The 27,376-nt window shown below is 38.8% G+C and overlaps 5 protein-coding genes and 2 non-coding genes across 8 annotated transcripts; 5 read left to right on the top strand and 2 right to left on the bottom strand.

Moving 5' to 3' along the window:
- The first annotated feature begins 1,999 nt into the window (after positions 1 to 1,999).
- LOC122642356 (disease resistance protein RPV1-like) lies at positions 2,000 to 3,750 on the top strand. Its single transcript, XM_043835795.1, has 2 exons — positions 2,000 to 2,463; positions 2,757 to 3,750. Exons 1-2 carry the CDS (start codon positions 2,000 to 2,002, stop codon positions 3,748 to 3,750), a joined length of 1,458 nt encoding a protein of 485 aa, XP_043691730.1.
- LOC122642649 (disease resistance protein RPV1-like) lies at positions 3,603 to 6,965 on the top strand. Of its 2 annotated transcripts, XM_043836187.1 has the most exons (4): positions 3,603 to 3,855; positions 4,496 to 4,771; positions 4,855 to 5,970; positions 6,046 to 6,965. In XM_043836187.1, exons 1-4 carry the CDS (start codon positions 3,754 to 3,756, stop codon positions 6,760 to 6,762), a joined length of 2,211 nt encoding a protein of 736 aa, XP_043692122.1. In that variant the 5' UTR covers positions 3,603 to 3,753; the 3' UTR covers positions 6,763 to 6,965. The 2 variants fall into 2 exon arrangements, with proteins under 2 accessions (XP_043692122.1, XP_043692121.1); XM_043836186.1 differs by lacking the exon at positions 3,603 to 3,855 and having other exon boundaries at positions 4,056 to 4,771.
- A 1,800-nt stretch (positions 6,966 to 8,765) lies between these two features.
- LOC122642651 (disease resistance protein RPV1-like) lies at positions 8,766 to 11,801 on the top strand. The gene is made up of 4 exons (XM_043836188.1): positions 8,766 to 9,266; positions 9,559 to 10,657; positions 11,302 to 11,577; positions 11,661 to 11,801. The coding sequence occupies exons 1-4, from the start codon at positions 8,803 to 8,805 to the stop codon at positions 11,730 to 11,732; spliced, it is 1,911 nt and encodes a 636-aa protein (XP_043692123.1). The 5' UTR covers positions 8,766 to 8,802; the 3' UTR covers positions 11,733 to 11,801.
- Positions 11,736 to 12,677, top strand: LOC122642355 (disease resistance protein RPV1-like; the record flags this gene model as incomplete). Its single annotated transcript, XM_043835794.1, has 1 exon — positions 11,736 to 12,677. A coding segment is annotated over one exon (942 nt), but the record flags the coding sequence as incomplete, so codon positions are not given.
- Positions 12,652 to 13,774, top strand: LOC122642652. The gene is made up of 2 exons (XM_043836189.1): positions 12,652 to 12,767; positions 12,864 to 13,774. The coding sequence occupies exons 1-2, from the start codon at positions 12,693 to 12,695 to the stop codon at positions 13,566 to 13,568; spliced, it is 780 nt and encodes a 259-aa protein (XP_043692124.1). The 5' UTR covers positions 12,652 to 12,692; the 3' UTR covers positions 13,569 to 13,774.
- Positions 13,775 to 17,709: 3,935 nt separating this feature from the next.
- LOC122644449 lies at positions 17,710 to 17,861 on the bottom strand. Its single transcript, XR_006330378.1, has one exon. It is a non-coding gene; the product is annotated as a small nucleolar RNA snoR137 (small nucleolar RNA).
- A 1,804-nt stretch (positions 17,862 to 19,665) lies between these two features.
- On the bottom strand, positions 19,666 to 19,815 carry LOC122644450. The gene has a single exon (XR_006330379.1). It is a non-coding gene; the product is annotated as a small nucleolar RNA snoR137 (small nucleolar RNA).
- Between the last annotated feature and the right edge of the window lie 7,561 nt (positions 19,816 to 27,376).

Below are 27,376 nucleotides of genomic sequence, written 5' to 3'. Positions count from 1 at the left end.
TTTGACATGTGACTAACCTATATCATATCATGACCTCTCAATCCAATGGTCAAAATAGCAACATCAGCTATTCGCATGGTAGGGCATGTGGAAAGATTCCTATATTCCTATAACTAGTGTGTCAGAACTGTTTTCCAATAATATTGTCTTTCTTTTAAAAAATAATAATAATTATCATTTTTTTTCATAACAAATAAAAGTATAGGAGATATGATACAAAATGATTTTAGAATCATCCAATTTAAACATTTGGAGCCGAGGATATGGATGTTCAAAGTTCAAATATATGTCAAGTGTATGTTTTTCGACGTGCGCTTGATGTCGAATGAGCTTTATCATATGTCGAACAGAATCCAGTTCCCGAAAAAAATTTGTCAACATGCATTGAACGCTGCCGTTATGACGAGTTATGGGCAACCATTGGGAGGCTAGAACTTGTCTAGGTTCATTCCCTGGCCCTAAAGGAATTTCCCATTAAGGTAATTAATCACGTTTTCACTGCATTTTCATTAGCAAAAGGATTTTTCCCTATTTTTGGGCCACTGGTTCTGGGGTAGGATTGAGCCTCCATGCCATTGTAACTTGTAAGGTTAAAGGAGCCTTCCAAGTCTTTAAATAGACCTCTCCTCACGTTTTAAGAGGGTTTTTAGATGTTTGGCCTTAGGTCTTTGGTTTTTGGCAAGTTGAAGTGTGTACAGAGAAAGCTATTGACTGATCCGAGACCAATATATCCTCAGTTCCTTAACTTCAATTCCTTGTGCTCGAACCCTTTCCATGGTCTGTAATTTTAGGATCGGATTGGCCGATTCGCCTAGATCGAATCAATATCGATCAAGACCAATCCCGAATCTTGACTGATTTGATACCAATCTATTGATATGATCCAAGGATAAAAGTAATAAAAATTTATAAACACAATTCCATCTTATTCAACCCGATTCAAGAATCCGGATCAGTTTTGAATTGGTATTGCGTTATACCAATCCCTATAGATTAAAGTCTATAGGTGTCAAACTCTAAACCGAACCGATCAAATTGGCCTGACCTGGTCTGATCCGATTGAGCCTGATCCAAATCGGACTAAGCCCTCATCGGATCGGACTGATTTATGGTTAAGGGAATCATTCGTTTTCGGCTCGATTCGGGCTAAATTGATGGGCTGGGCTACCTATGAGCCCAACCAGTAGAACTGGACCTTACAGAATCCTACCTAATTCCTACTGAAAACCAGTTCATATCCGATTTTTTAAGCCGAACCAACCCAAACCGAAACGAAAGTCCTTAACGGTCCAGATTCGATTTCCCTAAAACTCACACCAAAGCTGAAAAATCGAACCAAACCCGAACTGAACGGCCCGATTGACACCCTTAGATTAAACCATACCCCTTTAGATTTCTAAGAACTTTTTTTGTGGGTAAATTACATGTCACCCCCTGGTTTTCCAACGAAACTCAAATCACCTCCTAATTTTTGAAAAAACTCAAATCACCCCTTAGTTTAGACCCCAATATGATAAATTAGTCCCAACCGTTAGTTTTATGTTGTTAAGTTATGACGTCAGCCAGTTAAATAAATTTAAATCCCTAAACTATCCTTGATCAATGTTGAAGATGAAGGAAGGTTAGTATTGTAAATTTAATTTTAATGTTTTAATATAGGGGTAAAATAGTCTTTTCACATCAATAACTAGCAGCTGATTAAAATCGTTACTGTAGATGAGATGATTTGGGTTTTTAAAAAAATCAGGGGGTGATCTGAGTTTCGTTTGAAAATCAGGGAATAATGGTGTAATTTACCCCTTTTTTTTTTTTTTTTTTAATTTGGATAAACGGATTTCGCAGAACTTAGAATCAGTCAGCCTCGTTAGTCAAACACGCAAACTATCCTCTTCTGCAGTTCTGCAGCAACGAGTTTGGGAACCCTTCCGGATTCACTACAATCCATAACTCATCAGCCCTTCATCCAACCTGCCTCTTGTCTTCTTCTTCTTCTTCCGTGATGGAAGAACCAGGATATTCTCGTTCTTGGTTTCATGGCGTGTTCATATCATCGATTGAAGAATCCACAAGCAAGAGCTTCACGGACCTCCTCTACACTGCTCTGGTGCAAGCCAAGGTACGCACCTTCAGAAATGGAGAAATCGGCTCAGAACGACTGAAAGCCCTTGAAAAATCAAAGGTTGCAATCATCATTTTCTCGGTGAGCTATGTATGTTCTACATGGTACTTGGATGAATTGGCCAAAATCCTTGAATACAGGAATACGATCGGCCAGACCATTCTTCCGATATTTTATGATGTGGATCCATCTGATGTTAGAAAACAGAAAGGGAGTTTAGCAGAAGCATTTGCAGAATTTGAAGAAAGTTTCCAGTTGGACACAGGGAAGGTACAAAGGTGGAGAGAAGCTCTTACTTTTGTAGCAAATCTGTCCGGATGGGATTTACGATTTGTAGCCCATGGGTAATTTCTTAGCATCTCAGCGAAATCTCCTTGTGATTTTATCCAATTTTAGTCTGGGAATGGAAAATGGAGACAATGATTACGATATTGGACATTGTTTGTGTTTCTGTGAGCATAACTTCTAAAAAAAAAAGTTGAATTTTCCCAGTAACCTTTAGAAGGGAATGAGTGATTTCATCAAATTAGAGAGACTGAGATAGAATGGAAAATGAAGGATCACTTTGGTGATTCTTTCTTTACTGATGACTACATGCTGATCATGCTTTTATTTTTGCTTATATTGTATTTGGCAGGCATTATTCCAAGTTTATAGAGAAAATTATTGAAGAAGTTGTGGCTAGATTGAATCAAAAGCAGTTGGATGTTGATACCGACTTAGTTGGCATGGATTCTCATGTAGAAAAAGTTAGTTCGTTGTTAAGTATTGGATCAGGTGATACCCGCATTATTGGAATTTGTGGTGTGGGTGGAATCGGTAAAACAAGCATTGTTAAGGCTGTTTATAACTTGATCTTTCACAGATTTGCTGGTAGTAGCTTTCTTGCAAATGTTAGAGAAGTTTCAGAACAGCCCAATGGTTTAATTCGTTTGCAAGAACAATTTATCTCTGATGTCTTGATGAAAAAAAACATTAGGATAAGTAATGTTGATAGGGGAATCATGTTGATTCAGAAAAGACTACAAAATAAAAAAGTTCTTGTCATTCTCGACGATGTTGATCAATTGAATCAAATAAATGCATTAGTCAGAAAGCGTGCTTGGTTTGGTGCGGGAAGTAGAATCATCATTACTACCCGAGATGAACACCTACTAAATGTGTTAGAAGCAGATGAAGTGTATAATGTTGAAGAACTGAATACCATTGAGTCTCTTCAGCTTTTCAGTTGGAATGCTTTTAGAACAAAACGGCCGGTAGAAGATTATGTCGGGATTTCACTTGAAGTGGTAGATTACGTTGGAGGGATCCCATTAGCTCTAAAGATTTTGGGTTCTTATCTATTTGGCAGAAGTAAACAAGAATGGAGAACTGCAATAGAGAAAATAAAGGGAATTCCGAAAAATGAAATCCAAGAAAAACTTCGAATAAGTTTTGATGCACTAGATGATACAGAAAAGGACATATTCCTTGATGTTGCATGTTTCTTTGTTGAAATGAACAAAGATGATGTGATAAGAATACTAGAGGGTTGTGGTTTCTTTGCAGAAATTGGAATCAATGATCTCATTCATCGATCTCTTATAGAAATCACTGTAAACAATGGGCTTTGGATGCATAGTGTACTATGAGAGATGGGAACGCAAATTGTTCGTGAAGAATCCATAGAAATTCCTGGCAAGAGAAGCAGATTGTGGTTTCGTCAAGATACGTTTGATGTATTGACAAAATGCATGGTAAGAGCTAAATGTTTGATTTTATGTTAGTGCATACAGTTCAACAGATAACATTGATCAATGACCTCTATTGGAACTCCATTGGTGCTACCAACTAAATTGACTTGTTGAACACCTATCAGCTAGAGTTCTTTCTTAGTTGACTCATCCAACAAGCCCATCATGTGTATGCCCCATAAGATTGAAATGAACATGAGAATTAAACCCCAAAAATCATATTGATTAGGTCTTTTACTTTATAAAAATAATAACTTCTATGTGTAGATATTATGAGAGGAAAATTCCAAGGGCCATATTGTTTTACTCCAAAAAACAGTGTAATGGGGCATGTTTGTATGTATGCACATATCCATGTGAAGAGAAATCTGCATCTTTACCTTTCCCCTTCACATTTCCTCTCTCTCTCTCTCTCATCATTTTTTCACTCCTATCCCTTTAGCTGTTTTCGAATCTGGAAGTTCACATTTCTTTGTTTCCTTGACACAATAGGAAAAGAACAGAGATGAGAAGCAAATCCAATATAAGAATTCGCCTTTTTCGTTTTTCCTTGATGACTGGGAAGCTTTTTCTCACAAGTGATATGTTTTTGTGTTGGTATGTGTTCTTATTTATATACTTGTCCAATTCTCTTTGTTATCAGGGAACAAAAGCAGTTGAAGGCATTGCCCTAGATTTATCAAAACTAGAAACTGTTAACTTTGATACTGAAGCATTTGCAGAGATGTCCAAATTGAGACTACTCCAGGTCAATTATGTACACCTTCTAGGAGACTATAAGCATCTTTCTAAAGAGTTGAGATGGCTCTGTTGGCATGGATTTCCCTTAAAATCAATACCAACCAATTTTCATATGGAGAACCTTGTTTTTCTTGACATGCAACATAGCAACATCAGAGAATTCTCAAAGGAAAGCAAAGTAAGTATAGTTTCCATATTTTGTACTCTTTAAATTTGTTTTATTTTTCATAGCAACTGATGTTACACTCTTTTTTCTTGCAGCTACTCAAGAAATTGAAAGTTCTCAATCTTAGTCACTCTTTGCTCCTACAGAGAACCCCAAACTTCATAAGACTCCCCAATCTTGAAAAGCTAATCCTAAAAGATTGCAACAATTTGGTTGAGGTTCACCAGTCCATTGGAAATTTGCACAAACTTGTTTTGCTGAATCTGCAAGATTGTAGAAGCCTAAAGAATCTTCCTGTCACCATTTGTAATCTGACTTCTCTTGAAAATCTTACTCTTTCTGGTTGCTCAAAACTTGACAAGTTACCAGAGGAGTTGGGGAATATGGGGAGCTTAAAAGAGCTTCTCGCAGATAGAACTGCTATAAAACAAGTACCCTTCTCCATGGGACATTGCAGGGACCTAAAATCGTTATCCTTAGGTTGGTTTAAAGGATCACCACCTAAATCTTGGCACTCTTTCTTCTCATCTTGGGGTTCACCAAGTAAGGTTCCAGATTCCTTCAACATACTACCAGCTTCGTTCTCGCTTTTACGGTCCTTAAAATCCTTAATTTTGAAGGGCTGCAATTTATCAGAAGGGGCGATTCCTAGTGATCTTGGGACCATGTCCTCATTGGAAGTGTTAAATCTTGGTTACAACAATTTTTGTAGCCTACCTGCCAACATTAGTTGTCTTTCTCATCTCCGGAGTCTTCAGTTGCGTGAATGCAGAATGCTTCAATCACTTCCAGAGCTTCCATCAAGTTTAGAGATATTGTATGCGAACGGATGCACATCATTGCAAAGTTTGCCAGATCTTGGTAGCTTATCATCATTGGTTGAATTGGATTTAGGCTCTAATGAATTTTTTAGCCTACCATCCAGTATCAGTGGTCTTTCTGAGCTTGTTTACCTTACGTTAAACAACTGTACTAGGCTCCAATCACTTCCAGAACTTCCATCAAGCTTAAGGAAATTGAACCTAGAAGGTTGCACATCAATAGACAGATTATCAAATTTGTCAAATCTAGAGGACTTACCAACCTTGATGCTCAGGGATTGTGACAAGATAGTTGAGATTCAAGACTTGGAGAAAATGGAATCTGTTCGAGCCATTCACCTTGAAGGGTGCAACAATCTGTCAAATGCTTTTAAGGAGAGTGTCCTACAGGTTCTCTCTCTTTCTTTCTTTCTCTCTCTCTCTCTCTCTCTCAAATTGTTAAACAACATGATGTCCATGGAACAGGCATTGTCAAAAGGTGGTGAGCTCAACATCTTTCTTCCTGCGAGTGCAATACCAGAGTGGTTCAGCCATAAGAGTCCAGGGTCTTCAATGTCTTTTAAGGTACCTCCACTTTCAGATGATAAGATTCAAAAACTATTAGTATGTGCTGTTTACGCGGCGGAGGAAGTTTACAGAGAGGACTATGAGTTTGCAGATGCTCCTTTCCTTAATGTCAATAACAAAACCAGGAGTATTAAGTGGAGATACTGTCCAACATCTGTTAGAATCCCAATACTCCCTCAGGATCACATGTGGGTTGGCTGTATACCAGCTACTGAGTTTGGGAATCTGTTGGGGGGTGGGGATGAGGTAGAGGTTTCAATAGAAATGGAGAAACAAATTAAAGTGAAGAAGTGTGGCATACATCTAGCGATTGGTCCATATGAAGAGTGTTCTGAGTCAGATGATCAAGTGATGATCCAATACAACTATTCTTCAGAAGACGATGTTTTTGATACGGATGGAAATGTATCAATGGTAGATCACAGAGGGGTGAAGAGAAGCCATGATGAGATAGGTCCGAGTAGCTCCTGGTCTGATGAAGAGCAAGATCCTAAATGGCTGACTGATGAGGGAGAGAGAGAGGGAGAGGGAGGCTACAGTAGTTATTTTAAGCTCTTCCCTAAAGGATTCTTGAAGAAACTATATGGTGAAGGATCAAGTATAAAGAAAATTTGAAGCAAGTCCTACAATCTATAGAATCTCCAATCTTGACTAAAGAGTTTAACTGTTTAGTGAGACAGAATAGAGAGTGAGCATTGGTTGTAAGTAAGCTTATTTTGTGATACATGTACCTCATATTTCTTGTCCAATGACTTTCCTCTTTGTTTTTGATTTACATGATTAAGCTAGAAAGAAGGGAAAAATAAAAGAGGGGGAAATGGCGTCAAGAATTCAAGATAAGCTTCTATTGACTGGGGATACCTTTTGTGGCCTATTTGAATTTGTGTTCAAATTCAAATTGGTTGAGTGAATTAGGATAAATTGCTTATACACCCCTTGTATTATAGCCCGATTGCATCATACCCCAAAACTTTAGGGCCCAAAGTTTGAAACTATTGACGTAATGAGTCAGAAAAATTCTGAATGGAATCGGCCTTCAATAAACCATTGATTTAAATCAATTAAACCTAAACGTTCATTCACTTTACCGGGTGTGCCAAAAAACCTGTTGCGAGGGATGTACAAGGCTCCGTTTGGTTGCAAGTTAAACGGAAGGGAAGTGAAATTTTCATACTTAAAAAATGAATTTTTTTAATCATTATCCCATGTGACACCATGTGACAATATATCTAAGCCCAAATCATTCATATTTGGTTATTAAATTTCATTTTACTTTGCATCTATTTTCCCTTGGTTTAAAATGTAAAATAAATATTACATGTAAAATGTATCTTTACTAGATATGGTAAGAAATTTAAGTAATTTATACAATCACATGGGATAATGATTATAAAAGTTTTTTTTTTAGTTTTCACCTAAGATCAACAGTCCTAGCCTTCTGAGCCACTTTCGTTGGCAAAATAATTTTTCCCTATTTTTGGGTCACTTTTCTCGAATAGCCTAATGCTTTCACGTATGATCAACGGTTCTGCGGTGGGATTGAACCTCCATGCCATTGTAACTTGTAAGGCTAAAGAAGCCTTCCAAATCTTTAAGTAGACGTCTCCTCACGTTCTGACTTTTGAGAGGGTTTTTTTTAATTATTTGATAAAACAATAAAGTATAATCACACAAACCACACACCAATCCCAAAAGGTTAACCGACTTTTGGGTTTTAAGAGGGATTTTATATGTTTGGTCTTTAGGTCTTTAGGTCTTTGGTTTTTGGCACGTTGAAGAGTGTACAAAGAAGGAAAGCTATTGACTGATCCGAGACCAATATGTCCTCAGTTCCTTCCCTTCCTTGTCCCCGAACCCCTTTCATGGTCCGTAATCTTAGGATCGGATTGGTTTGATTCGCCTAGATCGGACCAATATCGGTCAAGACCAATCCCGAATCTTGACAGATCAGACACTGTCCGATCTGTTGGTATGATCCAAGAATAAAAGTAATACAAAATTATTTTTATTAAAAAATATACGCAATTCCGTCTTATTCAAACCGATTCAAGGCGATCCGGATCAGGTTCGAATTGGTATTGCCTTATACCAATCCCGATAGATTAAAGTCTATGGGTGTCAAACTATAAATCGAACCTATCAAATTGGCCTGATCTGATCTGACCCGATTGAGCTTGATCCAAATCGGACCAAGCCCTTATCGGACCGGACTGGTTTATGGTTAAGGATATCATTCGGTTTCGGCTTGGTTTGGGCTAAATTAACGGGCCACCTATGAGCCCAACCGGTAGAACCAAACCTTATAGAATCCTACCGAAAACCAGTCCATATACGGTTTTTTAAGCCGAACCAACTCAAACCAAAACGAAAGTCCTTAACGGTCCAGACTCGGTTTCCCTAAAACTCACACCAAAACCAAAAAAAAAAACCAAACCCGCACTGAACCGCCCGATTGAACCATACCCTTTGTTTTTTTGGTTTGGGTAAACGGATTTCGAAGAACTTAAGCATCAGTCAGCCTCGTTATTCATACGCAAACTTGTGCAGTTCTGCAGCAACGAGTTTGGGAAACCTTCCGGATTCACTACATTCCATAACTCATCCGCCCTTCATCCAACCTGCCTCTTGTCTTTGTCTTCTTCTTCTTCTTCCGTGATGGAAGAAACAGGATCTTCTTGTTCTTGGTTTCATGGCGTGTTCATATCATCGATTGAAGATTACACAAGCAAGAGCTTCACGGACCTCCTCTACACCGCTCTGGTGCAAGCCAAGGTACGCACCTTCAGAAATGGAGAAATCGGCCCAGAACGACTGAAAGCCCTTGAAAAATCAAAGGTTGCAATCATCATTTTCTCGGTGAGATATGTATGTTCCACATGGTACTTGGATGAACTCGTCAAAATCCTTGAATACAGGAATATGATCGGCCAGACCATTCTGCCGATATTTTATGATGTGGATCCATCTGATGTTCGAAAACAGAATGGGAGTTTAGCAGAAGCATTTGCAGAATTTGAAGAAAGTTTCAAGTTGGAGACAGGGAAGGTGCAGAGGTGGAGAGAAGCTCTTACTTTTGTAGCAAATCTGTCCGGATGGGATTTACGATTTGTAGCTCATGGGTAATTTCTTAGCACCTTAGCGAAATCTCCTTGTGATTTTATCCAATTTTAGTTTTGGAGTGGAAAATGGAGACTGATAATGATTATTAGACATTGTTTGTGTTTCTGTGAGCATAACTTCTAAAAAAAAAAGTTGAATTTTCCCAGTAACCTTTAGAAGGGAATGAGTGATTTCATCAAATTAGAGAGACTGAGATAGAATGGAAAATGAAGGATCACTTTGGTGATTCTTTCTTTACTGATGACTACATGCTGATCATGCTTTTATGTTTGCTTATATTGTATTTGGCAGGCATTTTTCCAAGTTTATAGAGAAAATAATTGAAGAAGTTGTAGCTAGACTGAATCAAAAGCAGTTGGATGTTGATACCTTCTTAGTCGGCATGGATTCTCATGTAGAAAAAGTTAGTTCGTTGTTAAGTATTGGATCAAGTGATATCCGCATTATTGGAATTTGTGGTGTTGGTGGAATCGGTAAAACAACCATAGCTAAGGCTGTTTATAACTTGAGCTTTCACAGATTTGCTGGTAGTAGTTTTCTTGCAAATGTTAGAGAAGTTTCAGAACAGCCTAATGGTTTAATCCATTTGCAAGAACAATTTATCTCTGATGTCTTGATGAAAAAGAACATTAGGATAAGTAATGTTGATAGAGGAGTCATGTTGATTCAGAAAAGACTACAAAATAAAAAAGTTCTTGTCATTCTCGACGATGTTGATCAATTGAATCAAATAAATGCATTAGTCAGAAAGCATGCTTGGTTTGGTGCAGGAAGTAGAATCATTATAACTACCCGAGATGAGCACCTACTAAATGTGTTAGAAGCGGATGAAGTGTATAATGTTGAAGCACTGGATTCCATTGAGTCTCTTCAGCTTTTCAGCTGGAATGCCTTTAGAACAAAACGGCCAGTAGAAGATTATGTCAGGATTTCACTTGAAGTGGTAGATTACGTTGGAGGGATCCCATTAGCTCTAAAGGTTTTGGGTTCTTTTCTATTTGGCAGAAGTAAACAAGAATGGAGAACTGCAATAGAGAAATTAAAGGGAATTCCGAACAATGCAATCCAAGAAAAACTTCGAATAAGTTTTGATGCACTAGATGATACAGAAAAGGACATATTCCTTGATGTTGCATGTTTCTTTGTTGGAATGAACAAAGATGATGTGATAGGAATACTAGAGGGTTGTGGTTTCTTTGCAGAAATTGGAATCAATGATCTCATTCATCAATCACTTATAGAAATCACTGAAAACAATGGGCTTTGGATGCATAGTGTACTACGAGAGATGGGAAGGCAAATTGTTCGTGAAGAATCCATAGAAATTCCTGGCAAGAGAAGCAGATTGTGGTTTCGTCAAGATACGTTTGATGTATTGACAAAATGCATGGTAAGAGCTAAATGTTTGATTTTATGTTAGTACATACAGTTCAACAGATAACATTGATCAATGACCTCTATTGGAACTCCATTGGTGCTACCAACTAAATTGCCTTGTTGAACACCTAGCAGCTAGAGTTCTTTCTTAGTTGACTCATCCAACAAACCCATCATATGTATGCCCCATAAGATTGAAATGAACATGAGAATTAAACCCCAAAAATCATATTGATTAGGTCTTTTACTTTATAAAAATAATAACTTCTATGTGTAGATATTATGAGAGGAAAATTCCAAGGGCCATATTGTTTTACTCCAAAAAACAGTGTAATGGGGCATGTTTGTATGTATGCACATATCCATGTGAAGAGAAATCTACATCTTTACCTTTCCCCTTCACATTTCCTCTCTGTCTCTCACTGTCTCTCTCATCATTTTTTTACTCCTATCCCTTTGGCTGTTTTCGAATCTGGAAGTTCACATTTCTTTGTTTCCTTGACGCAATAGGAAAAGAACAGAGATGTGAAGCGAATCCAATATAATAATTCTTCTTTTTCGTTTTTCCTTGATGACTGGGAAGCTTTTTCTCACTATATGTTTTTGTGTTGGTATGTGTTCTTATTTATATACTTGTCCAATTCTCTTTGTTATCAGGGAACAAAAGCAGTTGAAGGCCTTGCCCTGGATTTATCAAAACTAGAAATTGTTAACTTCGATACTGAAGCATTTGCAGAGATGTCCAAATTGAGACTACTCCAGGTCAATTATGTACACCTTCTAGGAGACTATAATCATCTTTCTAAAGAGTTGAGATGGCTCTGTTGGCATGGATTTCCCTTAAAATCAATACCAACCAATTTTCATATGGAGAACCTTGTTTTTCTTGACATGCAACATAGCCACATCAGAGAATTCTCAAAGGAAAGCAAAGTAAGTATAGTTTCCATATTTTGTACTCTTTAAATTTGTTTTATTTTTCATAGCAACTGATGTTACACTCTTTTTTCTTGCAGCTACTCAAGAAATTGAAAGTTCTCAATCTTAGTCACTCTTTGCTCCTACAGAGAACCCCAAACTTCGTATGACTCCCCAATCTTGAAAAGTTAATCCTAGAAGATTGCAACAATTTGGTTGAGGTTCACCAGTCCATTGGAAATTTGCACAAACTTGTTTTGCTGGATCTGCAAGATTGTAGAAGCCTAAAGAGTCTTCCTGTCACCATTTGTAATCTGACTTCTCTTGAAAATCTTACTCTTTCTGGTTGCTCAAAACTTGACAAGTTACCAGAGGAGTTGGGGAATATGGGGAGCTTAAAAGAGCTTCTAGCAGATAGAACTGCTATAAAACAACTACCCTTCTCCATGGGACATTGCAGGGACCTAAAATCATTATCGTTAGGTGGGTTTAAAGGATCACCACCTAAATCTTGGTACTCTTTCTTCTCATCTTGGGGTTCAACAAGTAAGGTTCCAGATCCTATCAACATACTACCAGCTTCTTTCTCGCTGTTACGGTCCTTAAAATCCTTAATTTTGAAGGACTGCAATTTATCAGAAGGGGCGATTCCTAGTGATCTTGGGACCATGTCCTCATTGGAAGTGTTAGATCTTGGTCACAACAATTTTTGTAGCCTACCTGCCAACATCAGTTGTCTTTCTCATCTCCAGAATCTTCGGTTGCGTGAATGCAGAATGCTTCAATCACTTCCAGAGCTTCCCTCAAATTTAGAGGTACTGTATGCGAGCGGTTGCACATCATTGCAAAGTTTGCCAGATCTTGGTAGCTTATCATCATTGGTTGAATTGGATTTAAGCTCTAATGAATTTTTTAGCCTACCATCCAGTATCAGTGGTCTCTCTGAGCTTGTTTACCTTACGCTAAAGAACTGTACTAGGCTCCAAGCACTTCCAGAACTTCCATCAAGCTTAACGAATTTGAACCTAGAAGGTTGCACATCAATCGAGAGATTATCGAATTTGTCAAATCTATACGTCTTAATGGTCAGGGATTGTGACAAGATAGTTGAGATTCAAGACTTGGAGAAAATGGAATCTGTTGGAGCCATTCATCTTGAAGGGTGCAAGAATCTGTCAAATGCTTTTAAACAGAGAGTCCTACAGGTTCTCTCTCTCTCTTTTTTTTATCTTTCGCTCTGTCTCTCTTTCTCTCTCTCTCTCTCTCTCAAATTGTTAAGCATCATGATTTCCATGGAACAGGCATTGCCCAAAGGTGGTGAGCTCAACGTCTTTCTTCCTGGAAGTGCAATACCAGAGTGGTTCAGCCATCAGAGTCCAGGGTCTTCAATATCTTTTGAGGTACCTCCACTTTCAGATTATAAGATTCAAAAGCTATTAGTATATGCTGTTTACGCGGCAGAGGAATTTTACAGAGAAGACTATGAGTTTGCATCTGCTCCTTTCCTTAATGTCAATAACAAAACCAAGAGTATTAAGTGGAGATACTGTCCAACATCAGATGAAATCCCAATACTCCCTCAAGATCACATGTGGGTTGGCGGCATACCAACTACTGAGTTTGGGAATCTGTTGGGGGGTGGGGATGAGGTAGAGGTTTCAATAGAAATGGAGAAACCAATTAAAGTGAAGAAGTGTGGCATCCATCTAGCTATTGGTCCATATGAAGAGTGTTCTGAGTCAGATGATCAAGTGATGATCCAATACAACTATTCTTCAGAAGACGATGTTTTTGATATGGATGGAAATGTATCAATGGTAGATCACAGAGGGGTGAAGAGAAGCCGTGATGAGATAGGTCCGAGTAGCTCCTGGTCTGATGAAGAGCAAGATCCTAAATGGCTGACTGATGAGGGAGAGAGAAAGGGAGAGGGAGGCTACAGTAGTTATTTTAAGCTCTTCCCTAAAGGATTCTTGAAGAAACTATATGGTGAAGGATCAAGTTAAAAGAAAATTTGAAACTAGTCCTACAATCATATAATCTCCAATCTTGACTAAGAGTTTATCTGTTTAGTGAGACAAAATAGATAGTGAAGCATTGGTTGTAAGTAAACTTATTTTTGTTATACGATGGACCTCATATTTTTATTCCAATGACTTTCCTCTTTGTTTTTGATTTACATGATTAAGCTACAAAGAAGGGGAAAATAGAAGAGGGGGAAAAGCTTCTATTGACTGGGGTTACCTTTTGTAGCCTATTTGAATTTTTTATTACTTATACACCCTTGTCTTATAGCCCGATTGCATCACACCCCAAAACTTTAGGCCCAAAGTTTGAAACTATTGACGTAATGAGTCAGAAAAATTCTGAATGGAATCGACCTTCAATAAACCATTGATTTAAACCAATTAAACCTAAACGTCCATTCACTTTATCAGGTGTGTGCCAAAAACCCTTATGCCAGGGGATGCACAAGTAATTTACATTTGGAATTAGGGTAAATTACACATAACCCCCTGTTTTTCAAATGAAATTCACATCACCTCTTGCTTTTTGAAAATACTCATTCTGCCCCCTCTACAAATGTTACCCTACTATTAGTTATTGGTGTAGAAAATGACTATTTTACCCTTGTACTACAACATTTAAATTAAATTTACAATGCTAACCCTTTAAAATCTATGTTTAGATATCCAAAAGTAATTTAAGAATTTACATTTATTTAACTAACTGACATCATCACTAAACAGTAGAAACTAATTTGTCAAATTAGGGTCTAATTCAGGTGTGATTTAAGTATTTTCAAAACCCAAGAGATTATTTGAGTTTCGTTTGAAAACCAGGGGGTTACATGTAATTTACCCCTTAAAATTATTATAATTATTGAAGCACTTTTCTTCTTCCTACGCCTTGAGTTAAAAGAGAGTTTCGAAAATCAGGTTGGTTAGAATGTTATGGTTAACCATTTAAAAACCCTTTCTTTGTCAATTCCATTGGTTCCGTTTTGTTGCAAGGGGAATTAATGGAGAAGGGAAATTTTTCAAACTTTTGTAATCAATACCCTATGTGATTGTATAAATTACTTCAATTTCTTATCATGTATAGTAAATATACATTTTACATGTAATATATATTTTACATTTTAAATCAAAAGGAATTGGATGCATAGTTAAGAGAATTAAAGAGGAAGCGAAATTTTTCAAACCTTAAAAAAAACCCTTTTGTAATCAATACCCTATGTAATTGTATAAATTCCTTCAATTTATATTCTTATCATGTATAGTAAATATACATTTTACCTGTAATATTTATTTTACATTTCAAATCAAAGAGAATTATTTTTTTTTTTTGTAAACAAACCAAAGAGAATTGAATGCAAAGTAAAGTGGCATTTAATAACCAAATATGAAATGATTTTAAGTTATTGCCATGATCACATGATATCACATGGGCTAATGATTATAAAAATTCTGTTTTTTAGTATAAAAATTTCCCTTCCCTTTAATACCTCTTGCAACCAAATAGAGCCATTATGATTCTTGGATAACCTGAAACTCGACAATTCAAACAAATATCTGAGGAACTTCAAAACAACTATCAAAGGTAGGGGCCACCTACATGAAGATTAATAACTAGGCAGAAAAGACATTGAATATTCGGAGGCAACTTAGATTAGCCTCACAGCTCCTGTAGTTGTTCTTCCAAAATCTCAATTCCAAACCACCCATGGGGGAGGTGTTGATCAACCCAATTATTCGTACGTGAGTCTCAATCCCCAATCATGCAATCTACTCCCATCAATGAAAACAAGTACTCTCTGTGAAACCCTAAAGTAATTCTAACTTTACTTTCTCCTATATGGAGAAAGGTTTTCTGATCAATAGTAGATAATAGAATCTTTGGTCAAGAGTAATCTCATCCTTTTCAATAAATTTTTAAATATTAATCTTTAGTTTCAGTATCCTTATACTTAAAAAGAAAAAAATGGAATCACTCTCAACCATAAATCAACTCATTTGTTTAACAAAAATACCTTTCTGCAAAATATCTCTAATTGATTAGTGAGTAATATTACTTAAATGCTTTGTAATTAAATGAAACCCTATTTTCAACGTATATAGAGTTTCATTTAAGCATGTAAATACATGGTTGATAAGACAATCTGATCCCATCATATAAAATACTTTAACATTAGAAAATATCTTAAAAATGGTGAGAATAAAGATTAATTTTCAAAAGCTCACAACAACAACAAACTCAACCGTATCCTAATTTATTGGCGTCGGCTACAAGGATCCAAACAAAACAAAATATAAAAAAAACAGTTTTGAACCAAAAAATAAAAAGAAAAAGAGAATGGATGAAAAAAGAACAAGACAAAAAAAATTATAGAAAACAAATACAAAAAATGAATGACTAAAGATGAAAGATAGTAGACAGAGGCCAGCACATCAAAATAATCTCCACAAAATGAAGTCTGCAACATAGATACTTGACCTCCAATAGGCTTTGTCCGAGGTCACAGAACAAACCTTAGTCTATGCATGTCTTTCCACAATTCTCCTATGATCATTTTTAAATCTCCCCCTAATTCTTTTAGCCATTTCAATATCATATCACTCATCCTTACTAAGGCATTGTTCGATCTCCGTTGAATCCATACCACCTTCAACGACTCTCATGGTTTATCAATGATCGAACAACTCCCTAATCCGATCTAATATGTTCAAAAACTCACAAGAGACATAATTTGTATAGCAGCATTTTCAAGAGAAAATAATTTTTATTGTCTTATTATTTTTAATCTTGTGTTGGAATTTGTGTTTTCAGAAGTAATTTTCAAAGTTTCTTTTTGAAATGTCCACATTTAGAACACTTGTATGTTTATATATACAATAACTTAAACCATGCACCTCTTGTATAAACTTATAAAGAAATTTAAAAAGACTTGAATACCTCTTTAAATTTAATGCCACATTGTTTATGGACTAATGAAATAGTGAACTAATAAAAATTCATGTTACTAACAAAAGAAATAAAATTCTAATGGAAGTCTCCATTATCCCATTTGTGAGGTTTAAGACCAAAAATGCTTTTCGCAAACGCCCGAGCCAAACCGAACCATGGCCATGGTTTAAGTCTAAGCAGGACGGGTACAAACGTCGATGTGTGAACAACCTCTCACTTGTATTGTTGTGCGTATATTGAACACTCTCTCACATGTATATATGCCCGTGAATGATGCCTACTTGGATAAGAATTCATGTATATGGTTCATGCATCTCTTCCACCATCTTTGACCAAAAAGAATATTTAGAGAACGAGCATGGGCACGACAACAGCTCAGTTACACTCGTGTGTAAAAGACAACCCAAAACCTAACCTCACACATATAACAAAAGAGATTTCTTTTAAAACCTTATGTCCCTTGTAAACTACATAAACTTTTATTAGCTCACCATTACACATAAGTAAACAATGTGACACTAAATTTAAAGAAGTACTCGAGCCTTTCCAAATTTACACAAATGGTTTATGGTATAAATCACCATATACACAAACACACAAATGTTCCAAATAAACAAAAAGTGAAAGGAATAGGTTTTTTTTACCAAAAACAAATAGTTTTTTTCATATCTGAAACTGTAACATTTCAAAAAATCTTTTCAAAAAGAAACTTTGAAAATTTTTGAAAACACACATTCCAACATCTTGAATCCATAACATTTCTGGTTAGGGAAGGATGAAAATTTAATTCCAATTTGAAAAAAAAATCAACTTATGTTTCCTGCGTGTAATGAAATAATGCACAATACAAAAACAGAATCAGAAAATTTAACAGGTGAACACAGTACAACACTAAAAAATATGGTAAAACACTAAAAATAAGAAAAATTATGCATAAACCCCTATACTCTGCCTAAAACAAATAAAAACCCAAAACTTCAAAAAATTTCTGAGCACACGTGGTGATGAGTACATCACTAAAAATGGGGAAAATTATACAACCGCGATGCTCAGCCTAAAATAAATAAAAGCCCAAAACTTCAAAAATTTTACTGAGTACACCACTAGATGTTCATTAGTTTGATCAACCTGTCAGGCTTTTCACCATAATGAATGAGGTAAAAGAAAATTAAAAAATATATATATACCAGGAGACAGGTAACACAGTGCAACATGAAATAACACACAGTGCTGTTTAATACTGGCAAGATATTATCTTCAATTAATATATGCTTCTGAAACAAGAACATCCCCAATTCTGAAACTGAGAGAGTTCACCTGTAAGAAGCAACACCCTCTTCAATCACATAGATAATCCTGAAGTATTCATATCTTCAATAGCAGTATTGCAACCAGATTAAAGAGAAAATTATGTTGCTTCAATAAAACAAATCAGAATAGTCCAAATTTTCAATAAATGGGTCTATTATGCTAGTATAACTAACCTAAAAAGTCTGAATTGATTCTATCAAAAGAACAGTAACTCTCTGAAGAGTCCTAAATTGAGGATTGTTAATAGTAGGATGAGAACTGAGGTGATTGAGCAAGAGATTCAGAATGGTAAACAATAATCCCAGAGAGAATAAAACCAGATATTAAAAAAACAATCTGAACCCAATTCAATAAGAATACTGCAGGATTTTATAATCAGTAGAAGATCATAAATTTGACACAACTAGAGTAACAGAAGGGTTAAGAAATTGAATAAATTTGACCCAAGCACGATTTGGAATCCACCTATTAGACAATTGAATCCACAACAGAAACAAATATATCCCCAACTACCAAAGTTTCATAAACTAAAAACTATATAGAATATAGAAATGAAATGTCATATTTCATAAATTAAAGTGTAGGGTTTAATAAGTATGGCTATATATAGAATCAGTTCAATAATCTTAATGTGATCTAGAGTTCAAAACATAACTTGGAATAATCATATACTTACAATAGAACATGGACTCAAAATCCTAATGGTTGTAGGACTTGATTTAGCTAAACTGCTAACATAAGAAATACTGTAAATTAATTCTAATTGATTATGTTGTAATCTTAACTACTGGTTTATTACAAAGAAAATCTATAGAACCAAACCCAACACATGGAAAACCAAACCTTAGTCAAACCCAATACATAGCAAACCAAACCTAAGGCTTATGCCCACTAAAATAAATGTATTTTCTATAATTTCCTTCATTAACTGCATTAAAGCTCCATTTGTTTGATGAAAAATAATGGAGTGGGAGAATTATATAGTTTTCCATAGTTTTCCAAAAATATTGATGTGGTTGGTTGCCTAGGGTGAAAAACTAAGGAGACAAAATGCATTAACCAAATTCCTCTCTATCCATTATTTACCTTTACTTCCTTTAGTCCTCTTTCATGTTCTTCAATCCTACTACACATTGGTCCCACACTTCCAACCATGACACCCCCTTTTTTTCTATGAAAAGAGGCCATAACAAAAATACTAAGGCCCCATTTGCAGAAAGAAAAAACTGAGTAGGAAAAGAAAATTTGTGGGTCCCACATGTAATGGGATCAAAATACAACAAAGATATAAAAAGGAAATAGTAATAAAGGATAATGCATCACCACATTTTACCACCCTCATACAACCAAACTTTAGTTTTTAAAATTTTATGGAAACCTTTTAACTATCCAACTCCTTTATTATCACTCCACTTTTTTAATCCATCAAACAAGCAAGGCCTATTATCTTTATAATATACCAAAAGATGGGAATCTGCAACATGATTTGAAATAGAACTTACAAAAAATGAAATCATAGTAAATAAAATGCCAGCATATGGAAAAGATTAAAGAAAGCAAGCATCAATGATCAATAAGCAAATTACACAAGAAAACTCATATATCACTTGAAATACATTGCTGGGGGAGTGAGGGAAACACATCAGAAGAAACAGTACAGACTAGAACCTTCTGATCCATAAAAAACTAAAGAGATCACCCCATTTCCCACAAATGTTGACAAATTCTGATTTAAATTAACAAAGAAGAGTTGACACAGATTCCGGGATTATGAACAACAGATAATCTTATGTTATACCACTGTATCATTAACAAACAAAAAAAATGTATACCAGTTTATAGGTAACACAGTGCAACATATGGAACACACCATGCTGTTTAATACTGGCAAGATATAACATGAGTTAGTTTATGCTTCGGAAACATGAACATCCCCCATACTAAATCAAAGAGAGTTCACCAGTAAGAAGCAATCACTTTCCATCACAAACAATACATTTTAATTTTGAAAATAAGAAATTAAATTGAGAGATATATAATATCAATTTCCAAAATGCCAAATTTAGGTATAGAAATTAAAAAAAAAAAAAGGCAACCAATGAGGTTCAATGAGGAAGGGGAATGTCACAAGCAGACCAGTAACACCTGCAAGGTGCATAAATGGCAGAAATGGTTACTTTTCGATAGGAAAAAAAAAAAAGGGTCTGCATTGCACAAAATTGTTGCTCTTCGCTTTTGTTGACGCGTCCATTGGTATAAAAAATAATACCAATGAACGCAACGCCTATCAAAAGCGTTCTAAGTAATAATCCACATATTTGAACTAAAACACACAAAAGTGAGAGAATTTCAAAATACTCCAGAGGCAGTACACCATTAAACGTAAGAGAGAACCAAACATTTAAAGGGATAAAATTTCGAACCAAATGAAAACTTCCAAGCAACATTCATCCAGCTAAGCAGAGCTGTGATATAATAATACGAACAAACCCAGAAAGAATTACAAATCACTTCATAACATAATGTAATTTGAGCCCAGAAATGGCCAAATCTAATAACCTCAAATTGCAGATGATGTACTCTTTGGAAGAAATCTTCATTTCCTGCCAGCACAGACAATAAGTTTCAGTAGCAAAGGGTGTGAACAAGAGAAAGAAAGAGAGCATGGACGAGAAACTGAGGGAGATGGAGAATCAAAACTGCAGAATGTTAGCGACTGAGATGGAATTATGAGAGAAGTGGTGAGGGACTCCTCTGTTCTGCGAATAAACCCTAGATCACAGAAGCACCTAGGTGCTGCCTCTACGCCTCTATATATAGTTGCACGCCTTATTCAAAAGCCCTAATTTTCCTGGAATCGGATCCTCACCAGTACCCTAGCGCATATCGGACGGCTGGAAGCGGTCCGTGGGATGCGTACGTCTGCAGCCGTCCGATATGCGCTGGGCACGCTGGTCAACATCTGAATCTAATTTCCTCTTCCTCGCGCGAACTATGAAACTATTCGGCTATTCACGGAAATTAGGAAAATTTTAAAATTTTTAATTAAATGTAACTAAGACGTGAAATAAAAGAGAAAATTATTAAAAAACTACCTAAACGTGCATGAAATGGAAGATCAAATTCTGTACAATTCTGTAAAGAGGGATTGGTGTGTGATATCTCTATTTACAAAAAGAGACAAAAAGAGACTATAGTAGTCCCACATCGGGTGTGTGAGTGTGGTGTGTGTTGTGTACATCTGCTATTCCACGGTCCTAAAAGTCGATTAACCTTTTGAGATTGGTGTGTGATTTATGTGATTACACTTTCATCAAAAAAAAAAAAAAAGGGACTACAGTTTTACAGTTTCCCTCTACCCATAGGAGACTGTTCACCCACCATCCTAGGGTTACAAACCCCTCCTAGGGCTTTTGTATGTTTCGAAATACCCTCTCAATACCTTTTTCTGCCCACTCCCACCCTGCGGTGAATGGGATCCCATTGATTGTGGATAGAGGGAAACTCGATCAAAAAAATAAGAGAGGTTTTTGGGGCATGGTTTTAGTGCACAGTATTGGATTGGGTATCTATCACATTAAATCGATACAATATCGATACGGTATCGACATGGAATAGCCGTAGCGGACATATTTGCCCATAATTTTTCGTAAAAAAAAAAAAGAAAGAATTTTTTGACTACTTTACCCCCTTGTTTGTATCATGTCACAAATATAGTACTAGCGCATTGTACCAGAGTCGACGAATAGCAAAATTGATATGGGCGTTACGTTATCGATACCTCAAACCATGTTTTGGGGACTTCTTCCTGTGGCCCAAGCACTTAGAGAATTAATTTTGGCTATTAATTTAGAGGAAATTAGACAATAGTTGGAAAACTAGGTTTTTTAATTTAGTTTGTCTCATTCAAAATCTGGAGAATTAGGCAAGCAAAACCTGGTCACGGAGAGTCATGTTGTTCTTCTTACTTTTTTTGTTTTTGGGCAAAAGATCTCTACTTGGTCGCAAGGTCTCTACAAAAGCATCTAGCCCAATGGGGGAGCATGCCTAGGTATCTACCCAGGAGGCACAGGCGGCATTTCATGGTGCCCTATGAGAGGGCGAAGGAAACACCACCGAGTAGAGGGGTTTTTTTTTTTTTTTTCTCTTTTTTTTAATAATTTTCTTCTTCCCGTTCTCTCAGTGAAAAGGGACTAAGGCTACATGAAATACCAAAAATAACACTTTTCACCCGCATCACTACGAGTGCTTCACATATGCTACGATTGCTTCACCTATGAGAAGAAAAGAAATGGGCAAATAATTGAATGGAGAAATGTTCTATGTGGGGGAGTGTAGCCCCTGCGCCCAAATACATGGGGGCAAAATGACCATCCTGCCCCCCATGAAATGCAAAATGACACCCTCTTTATGCTTCTGTGTTCGCTCCTATTGGCTCCTCCTGATCCAATTTTTTCTTCTTTTTTTTTTTGGGAAAACTTCTATGCTCACGTCACCTGTTTAATTCATAGAACATCAATACATTACACAATACTCCTTGTATCCCTATACCATTAACTTTGTATGGATTAAGATGAATACCAAAAGTAAGATTTTCCAAACAATGAAAACAAAGTTAATCATATGGTTCACTTTGGCCTCTTCAGTCAGTGGCATAGTTGGACAAGGTGTTTACATAATGTCAAACATGGTTTTAAAAATTGGATCAGAATCAGAATTGGAATTGATGGAGGCTGATTCTGTACAACAAAAAATGGCTCAATTAGAAAGGTAAGAAAATCTCACTTCCTGGTTGTTAGGTTCTTTTAATCACCAGAAAACATAGAAAAGTGGAGAAAACTCGTCGTTTCGCCCAAATCTATAATTTTCTTGGAACAAAAGCTCAAAACTATTTTTGGGTGAATAAAATAATGGGGTGTTGTTCTCTATGCCGCAGCGCAGGCTGCGCCTAGACACATGGGGGTGGGCACAATGACCACCCTGCCCCCTGAGTGGCAGGCCCATGTGCCTGGGCACAGCCTGCGCTGTGGCACAGAGAACATTCTCCCTAAAATAATTTATTAAAAGTAAAAAAAAAAAAAACAAAAGGCAGGAGAGAAGACAAATTAGTGTGATGCTAAAAGGAACCACAAAGCCTTATGCAAGACAAATAAAAAGAAAATATAGGAACCAAATAGACAACCACAAATTAAGTTTCCCATTCTTTGGAGAGAAGCTGGGTTAAATGATAATTGTGATCAACACATTAAAATTTTGAATTTGATTCACCACATCATCATCCTTATCCTTAGCACCATGCACTCCCTCATCAAACACCAAACCTCCTAAACTTTCTCCAATTATGGGCCTTGTTGATGGGGTTGTAATCATGGTTTTAGTGCACGGTATCGGAACGGTTATCAGCAATATGAAAAACCGATATAATACCGATACACTATCAGCTTGGATCGGACAAAATTACCCCTTGATTTCCTTAAAAAATGATTTTTCAGACCATTTTACCCCTTGTCTGTAACGTGCTATTGATACGGTATCGGTGACTAGCAAAATCGATATGTATCGCCCGATACAAGTGATATGATACCGATACTTAGAACCATGGTTGTAATGGGCTTATGTGGGTTGAGCTTAAATGATTTGGGATCATATAGATAGTTGAGCTTGGAAGTTCTTCCACAGACATGGGCTGAGAAGCATGTTGGTTTAGAGAAGAAGATAGGTAGTCCAACAAAGGTGGGCTAGGAAATGGCCTTGAGAAGAGACTGGTTAGGGGTTGACACCCAAGTTTGAATTTCGGTGGGCCCTTTTTTGGTTGTCTGTGAAGGCATCTTTATCTTGCCAATGGAAATGGAAACATTGCATGTAAGGAGGTAAAATTCAACATACTTGACAAATGGATTGTTCATCTTCTTCACTTTCAATTATCCCTCCCAAGTATGTTGAAATCTATACAATCCCATAATGCAGTCCCACTTGTTGCGTTAAGAAATTGTCGAGCAGTCCTACGAGTGCCGTCACCTGCAAGTGGACCAAGGGGTCAACAGAGAGAATCGATGTGGTCCCGGCCTGGGGCTCTCCGATGCCAAAGTTAGATCTCCTGAGCAAATAGATGAATAGTGATTATTCAGTATGAGTTTAGATGTCCCTCTATGGGGTTGTGTACCTTGCCTTTTATAGTAGTGTATGGCGGTGTGGAGAGTCTCAGTTTGATGGCGATTGTGCCGTTGAGTGGATAGAGGCCCTGGGTAACGGGGCTCTATCCTGATTGGCCATCTCCCCGCGGGAGGGAGTGTCCTGGTGGTATCAAGATCCTTGGTGGATAGATACCCGCATGTGGTGATTACGTCATTGGTGCTTGAATCCGTCTGGGTGACGTGACTTCTAAGCGGTGGCCTAGAGTCCTGGTAGTGACATGAGTCTGTAGTGATACGATCAGGTCATAGATGAGTAGCCTCGATGTCCTGCACCTCACGTCTGCATCCACGATGCCGTGCTTGGGTATAGGCCGCGCCTGGGTGTGGCCGCCTGGGTGGGGCCGCGCCTGGGTGAGAGGCCGCCTGGGTGTGGCCACGCATAGGGGAGGCCGCGCCTGAGTAGTGGCCGCTGGGTGAGGCCGCGCCTGGGTGTGGCCGCACCTAGTGCAGGCAGAGCCTGGGTGAGGCCGCGCGCCCGGGTGGTGGGACCCCGGTTCGTTCCCCTTGGTTCTGGAGCGGGTCGCCCTGTGATATGTGGCGGCCACTGATTGGTCCGGTGAATCTTGGATGTATCATTTGCCCCCCACTCTCTTGGGATAGGATGTCCAAGAGAGTAGATGCCTTTACATAGTGAGGGGTCCGCTACGAATAAACTTTCTTTGCGGGGCTTGCCTGTAAATCTAGTAATGAGGTAGGAGAGGTTGGGGGTTCAAACCTTTCCTCCTGCACTTTTTCTTCTTTTGTTTTTTGTAGATATATGTTCCTCTCCTTCACTTTCTCTTCTTTCACTTCTCATTTCTCTTTCTTACTTTTTGTCTCCCATCTTGCTCTTCTTTAATTTTTCCTTTGCATTCCACTTTTTGCCTTTTGCCCTCTTTTTGGTGCCCACCATGTATTTGTCTTTGGGTCACCTAGACTAGTATCCATTTTGCTTGATTTTGGGTCCATGTGTTTGCTTTGTGCTCACTTGGTGTCTTGTTTGCTTAGAGGGCTTGGGTGGTGCTTGGCTTGAGGGCTTTACCTCTGGTGGTCTCTCTCACTTGATCATGCTAGTGGTGTGGTCGCGTCGTCGTGTGCCTGCCTCCCCGTGCGATCGCCTTCCCCCTGAGGTAAGTTCGATCCCTTTTCTTTCTTTCTTTCTTTTCTTTTTTTTTTTTTTTTTTTTTTTTTTTTGTAGGGCGGCGCCTAGGTGAGGCCGAACCTGGGTTGCCGCTCTTGTAGGGCGTGAGGCCGCGCCTGTGGGACGTGAGGCCGCGCCTGAGTGGCCTTGCCTATGTGGCGTGTAGGCCGTGCCTGGGTGGCCGTGCCTATGGGGCGTGCAGGCCGCGCCTGCGTGAGGTCGCGCCCGGGTGGCCGCCGCCTACGGGTGTGAGGCCGAGCCTATGGTGGCCGCGGCGTGGGTGCGATGGACCCTCATGCTTCTTCACTTTTCTTCTTCTTGTCTGTGATGGATCTACTGTTTATACTTTGCAGGTGGCCGCGGCGTGGGTGCGATGGACCCCCATGCTTCTTCACTTTTCTTCTTCTTGTCTGTGATGGATCTGCTGTTTATACTTTGCAGGTGGCCTTCATTTCATTTTTCTTGCTAGCTTCTGGGAGATCACTTTCTCGAGTACGTAGTCCATTCATCTCTTGTCGTTCATGTCATTTTCGGGTGATCGTGGCCCTGCTTCAGTCGGGGTTGGATCTTCAGAGGAGCGTTCCCCAGGATCGCCTTCTTCTGTGGGTACTCCATCCTCTATACCCTCCCCCAGTGTTATTGATGGAGGTGTGGGACCTTCTAGTGTCTCTGGTCCCAGTAGGGATTGTAGGCCTTATGGGGCGGCATCCTCAGTCACCGGCCCTGCTGATTGGTTGGGCCATGTTGCTAGCATTCTGTCACCTTTTGACTTGGTCTCCCTCCGTGAGGAGTTCCATATTCCCGCTGAGGTCATGTTGCGTACTCCTGGGCCTGGCGAGTATGCCTTCTCTCACCGTGCGGATGAGATCTGTCTCTACCATTCCTTTTTTCTCTAGGGCCTTCGTCTTCCTATCCCTCGCTTTGTCGAGTTGGTGTTAGAGCATTGGCACCTCACCCCTGGGCAGGTGTTGCCCAATTCTTGGAGGGTGATCTTGGGTTTCTATGTCTTTTTTGCCCGCCTGGGGCGTGTCGCCATTGTTCCCCTGTTCTCCCACTTTTATTTGTTGAAGAAGGGGAACCATGGATGTTATCACTTTGCTCGCCGCGTGCTCAAGAGGCCCTATGCCTCTGTGGAGCTTCTCACGGGGATCACTAGCAACGTGAAGTATTGGAGGGATCGCTTCTTTTTTGCCACGGTCCCCCGATGCCCACTACGGACTGTTAGGGAAGTCATTGACCTCAAGAGGGTCAATCAGGGGCTTGAGCTGAGTGATTTTGAGGGTGACTCCCTCAAGCTGTGCCTGGGTCGCGATCCGTTCCACGTCCAGGAGTTGGACTCGGAGGCCTTCCTGTCCCTCTAGAAGCTGAGTCCTGGTAAGAGCATTGTCTTTTGTACTTGATTGGCATGTTGGTATTTGAATGTATATGTCATCTGACTGGTTTGGCGGTCTATGCAGTGGATATGCGTCCGGACTTCAGTTGGCTCCGTGGCAATCTGCGAAGGAAGGCCTCTTCTCAGGGTGGTCCATCTACTGGAGTGACCGATATTGGTGGTGCTTCTGCGCCTATGGCTGTCGAAGCGAAGCGGAAGGGTGGTCCAAGACATACCCAAGTGACGAGCTCTAGTGTGCGAGTCCTCCTTCCCCGTACTTCTCCTGATGATGATGGTGTTTTGGGCTATGTGCCTCTGCCTCCCTCTGTTGCCCCTTCTGGGTCTTCTGTATTGCCCCTCTCCAAGGGGAAAGGTGTGAGTTCCTCTGGTGGTACTGCCATTGATCTTCCCACGCTGGATGAGTCCCTGGTGATCACCTTGGGCGTGCCGGAGGGCTCGACCTTGGGCGGAGCCGGCGTGGCGCGGGAGTGGGTAGATAGGGGTAGGCTCCCTACTGCGAGGGTGGCCTTGCAGAGGCTTAGCGATACTTGTCTGGCCCAGACTCTCTTCCATGATATGGCTTCGGTGAGTTATCCCTTTTTTGTCTCGTCATGTTCGTTGCTCCATTTATTCTTAGATTGTTTTATAGCTTGCCATATTGATTGTAGGTCCATCACCGTGTTGCTGAGGCGGTGCTTCGATTGGAGAGCCACGCTTCTCGTGAGGTGCAGATACAGCGCACCCTGCGTGACATGGAGAGGGAGCTCCAGGGACAGATAGATGCCCATGAGAGGGCCGAGGCGGACGCTTAGAGAGCGTCGGGGGAGCTCGCGGTGGCGTCCGGGAAGC

The sequence above is a fragment of the Telopea speciosissima genome, chromosome 10 (assembly GCF_018873765.1).
Source record: "Telopea speciosissima isolate NSW1024214 ecotype Mountain lineage chromosome 10, Tspe_v1, whole genome shotgun sequence".
Lineage (NCBI taxonomy): Eukaryota > Viridiplantae > Streptophyta > Magnoliopsida > Proteales > Proteaceae > Telopea > Telopea speciosissima.
The sequence above is the reverse complement of the archived record's forward strand: the minus strand, read 5'-3'. Positions and strand labels throughout refer to the sequence as shown.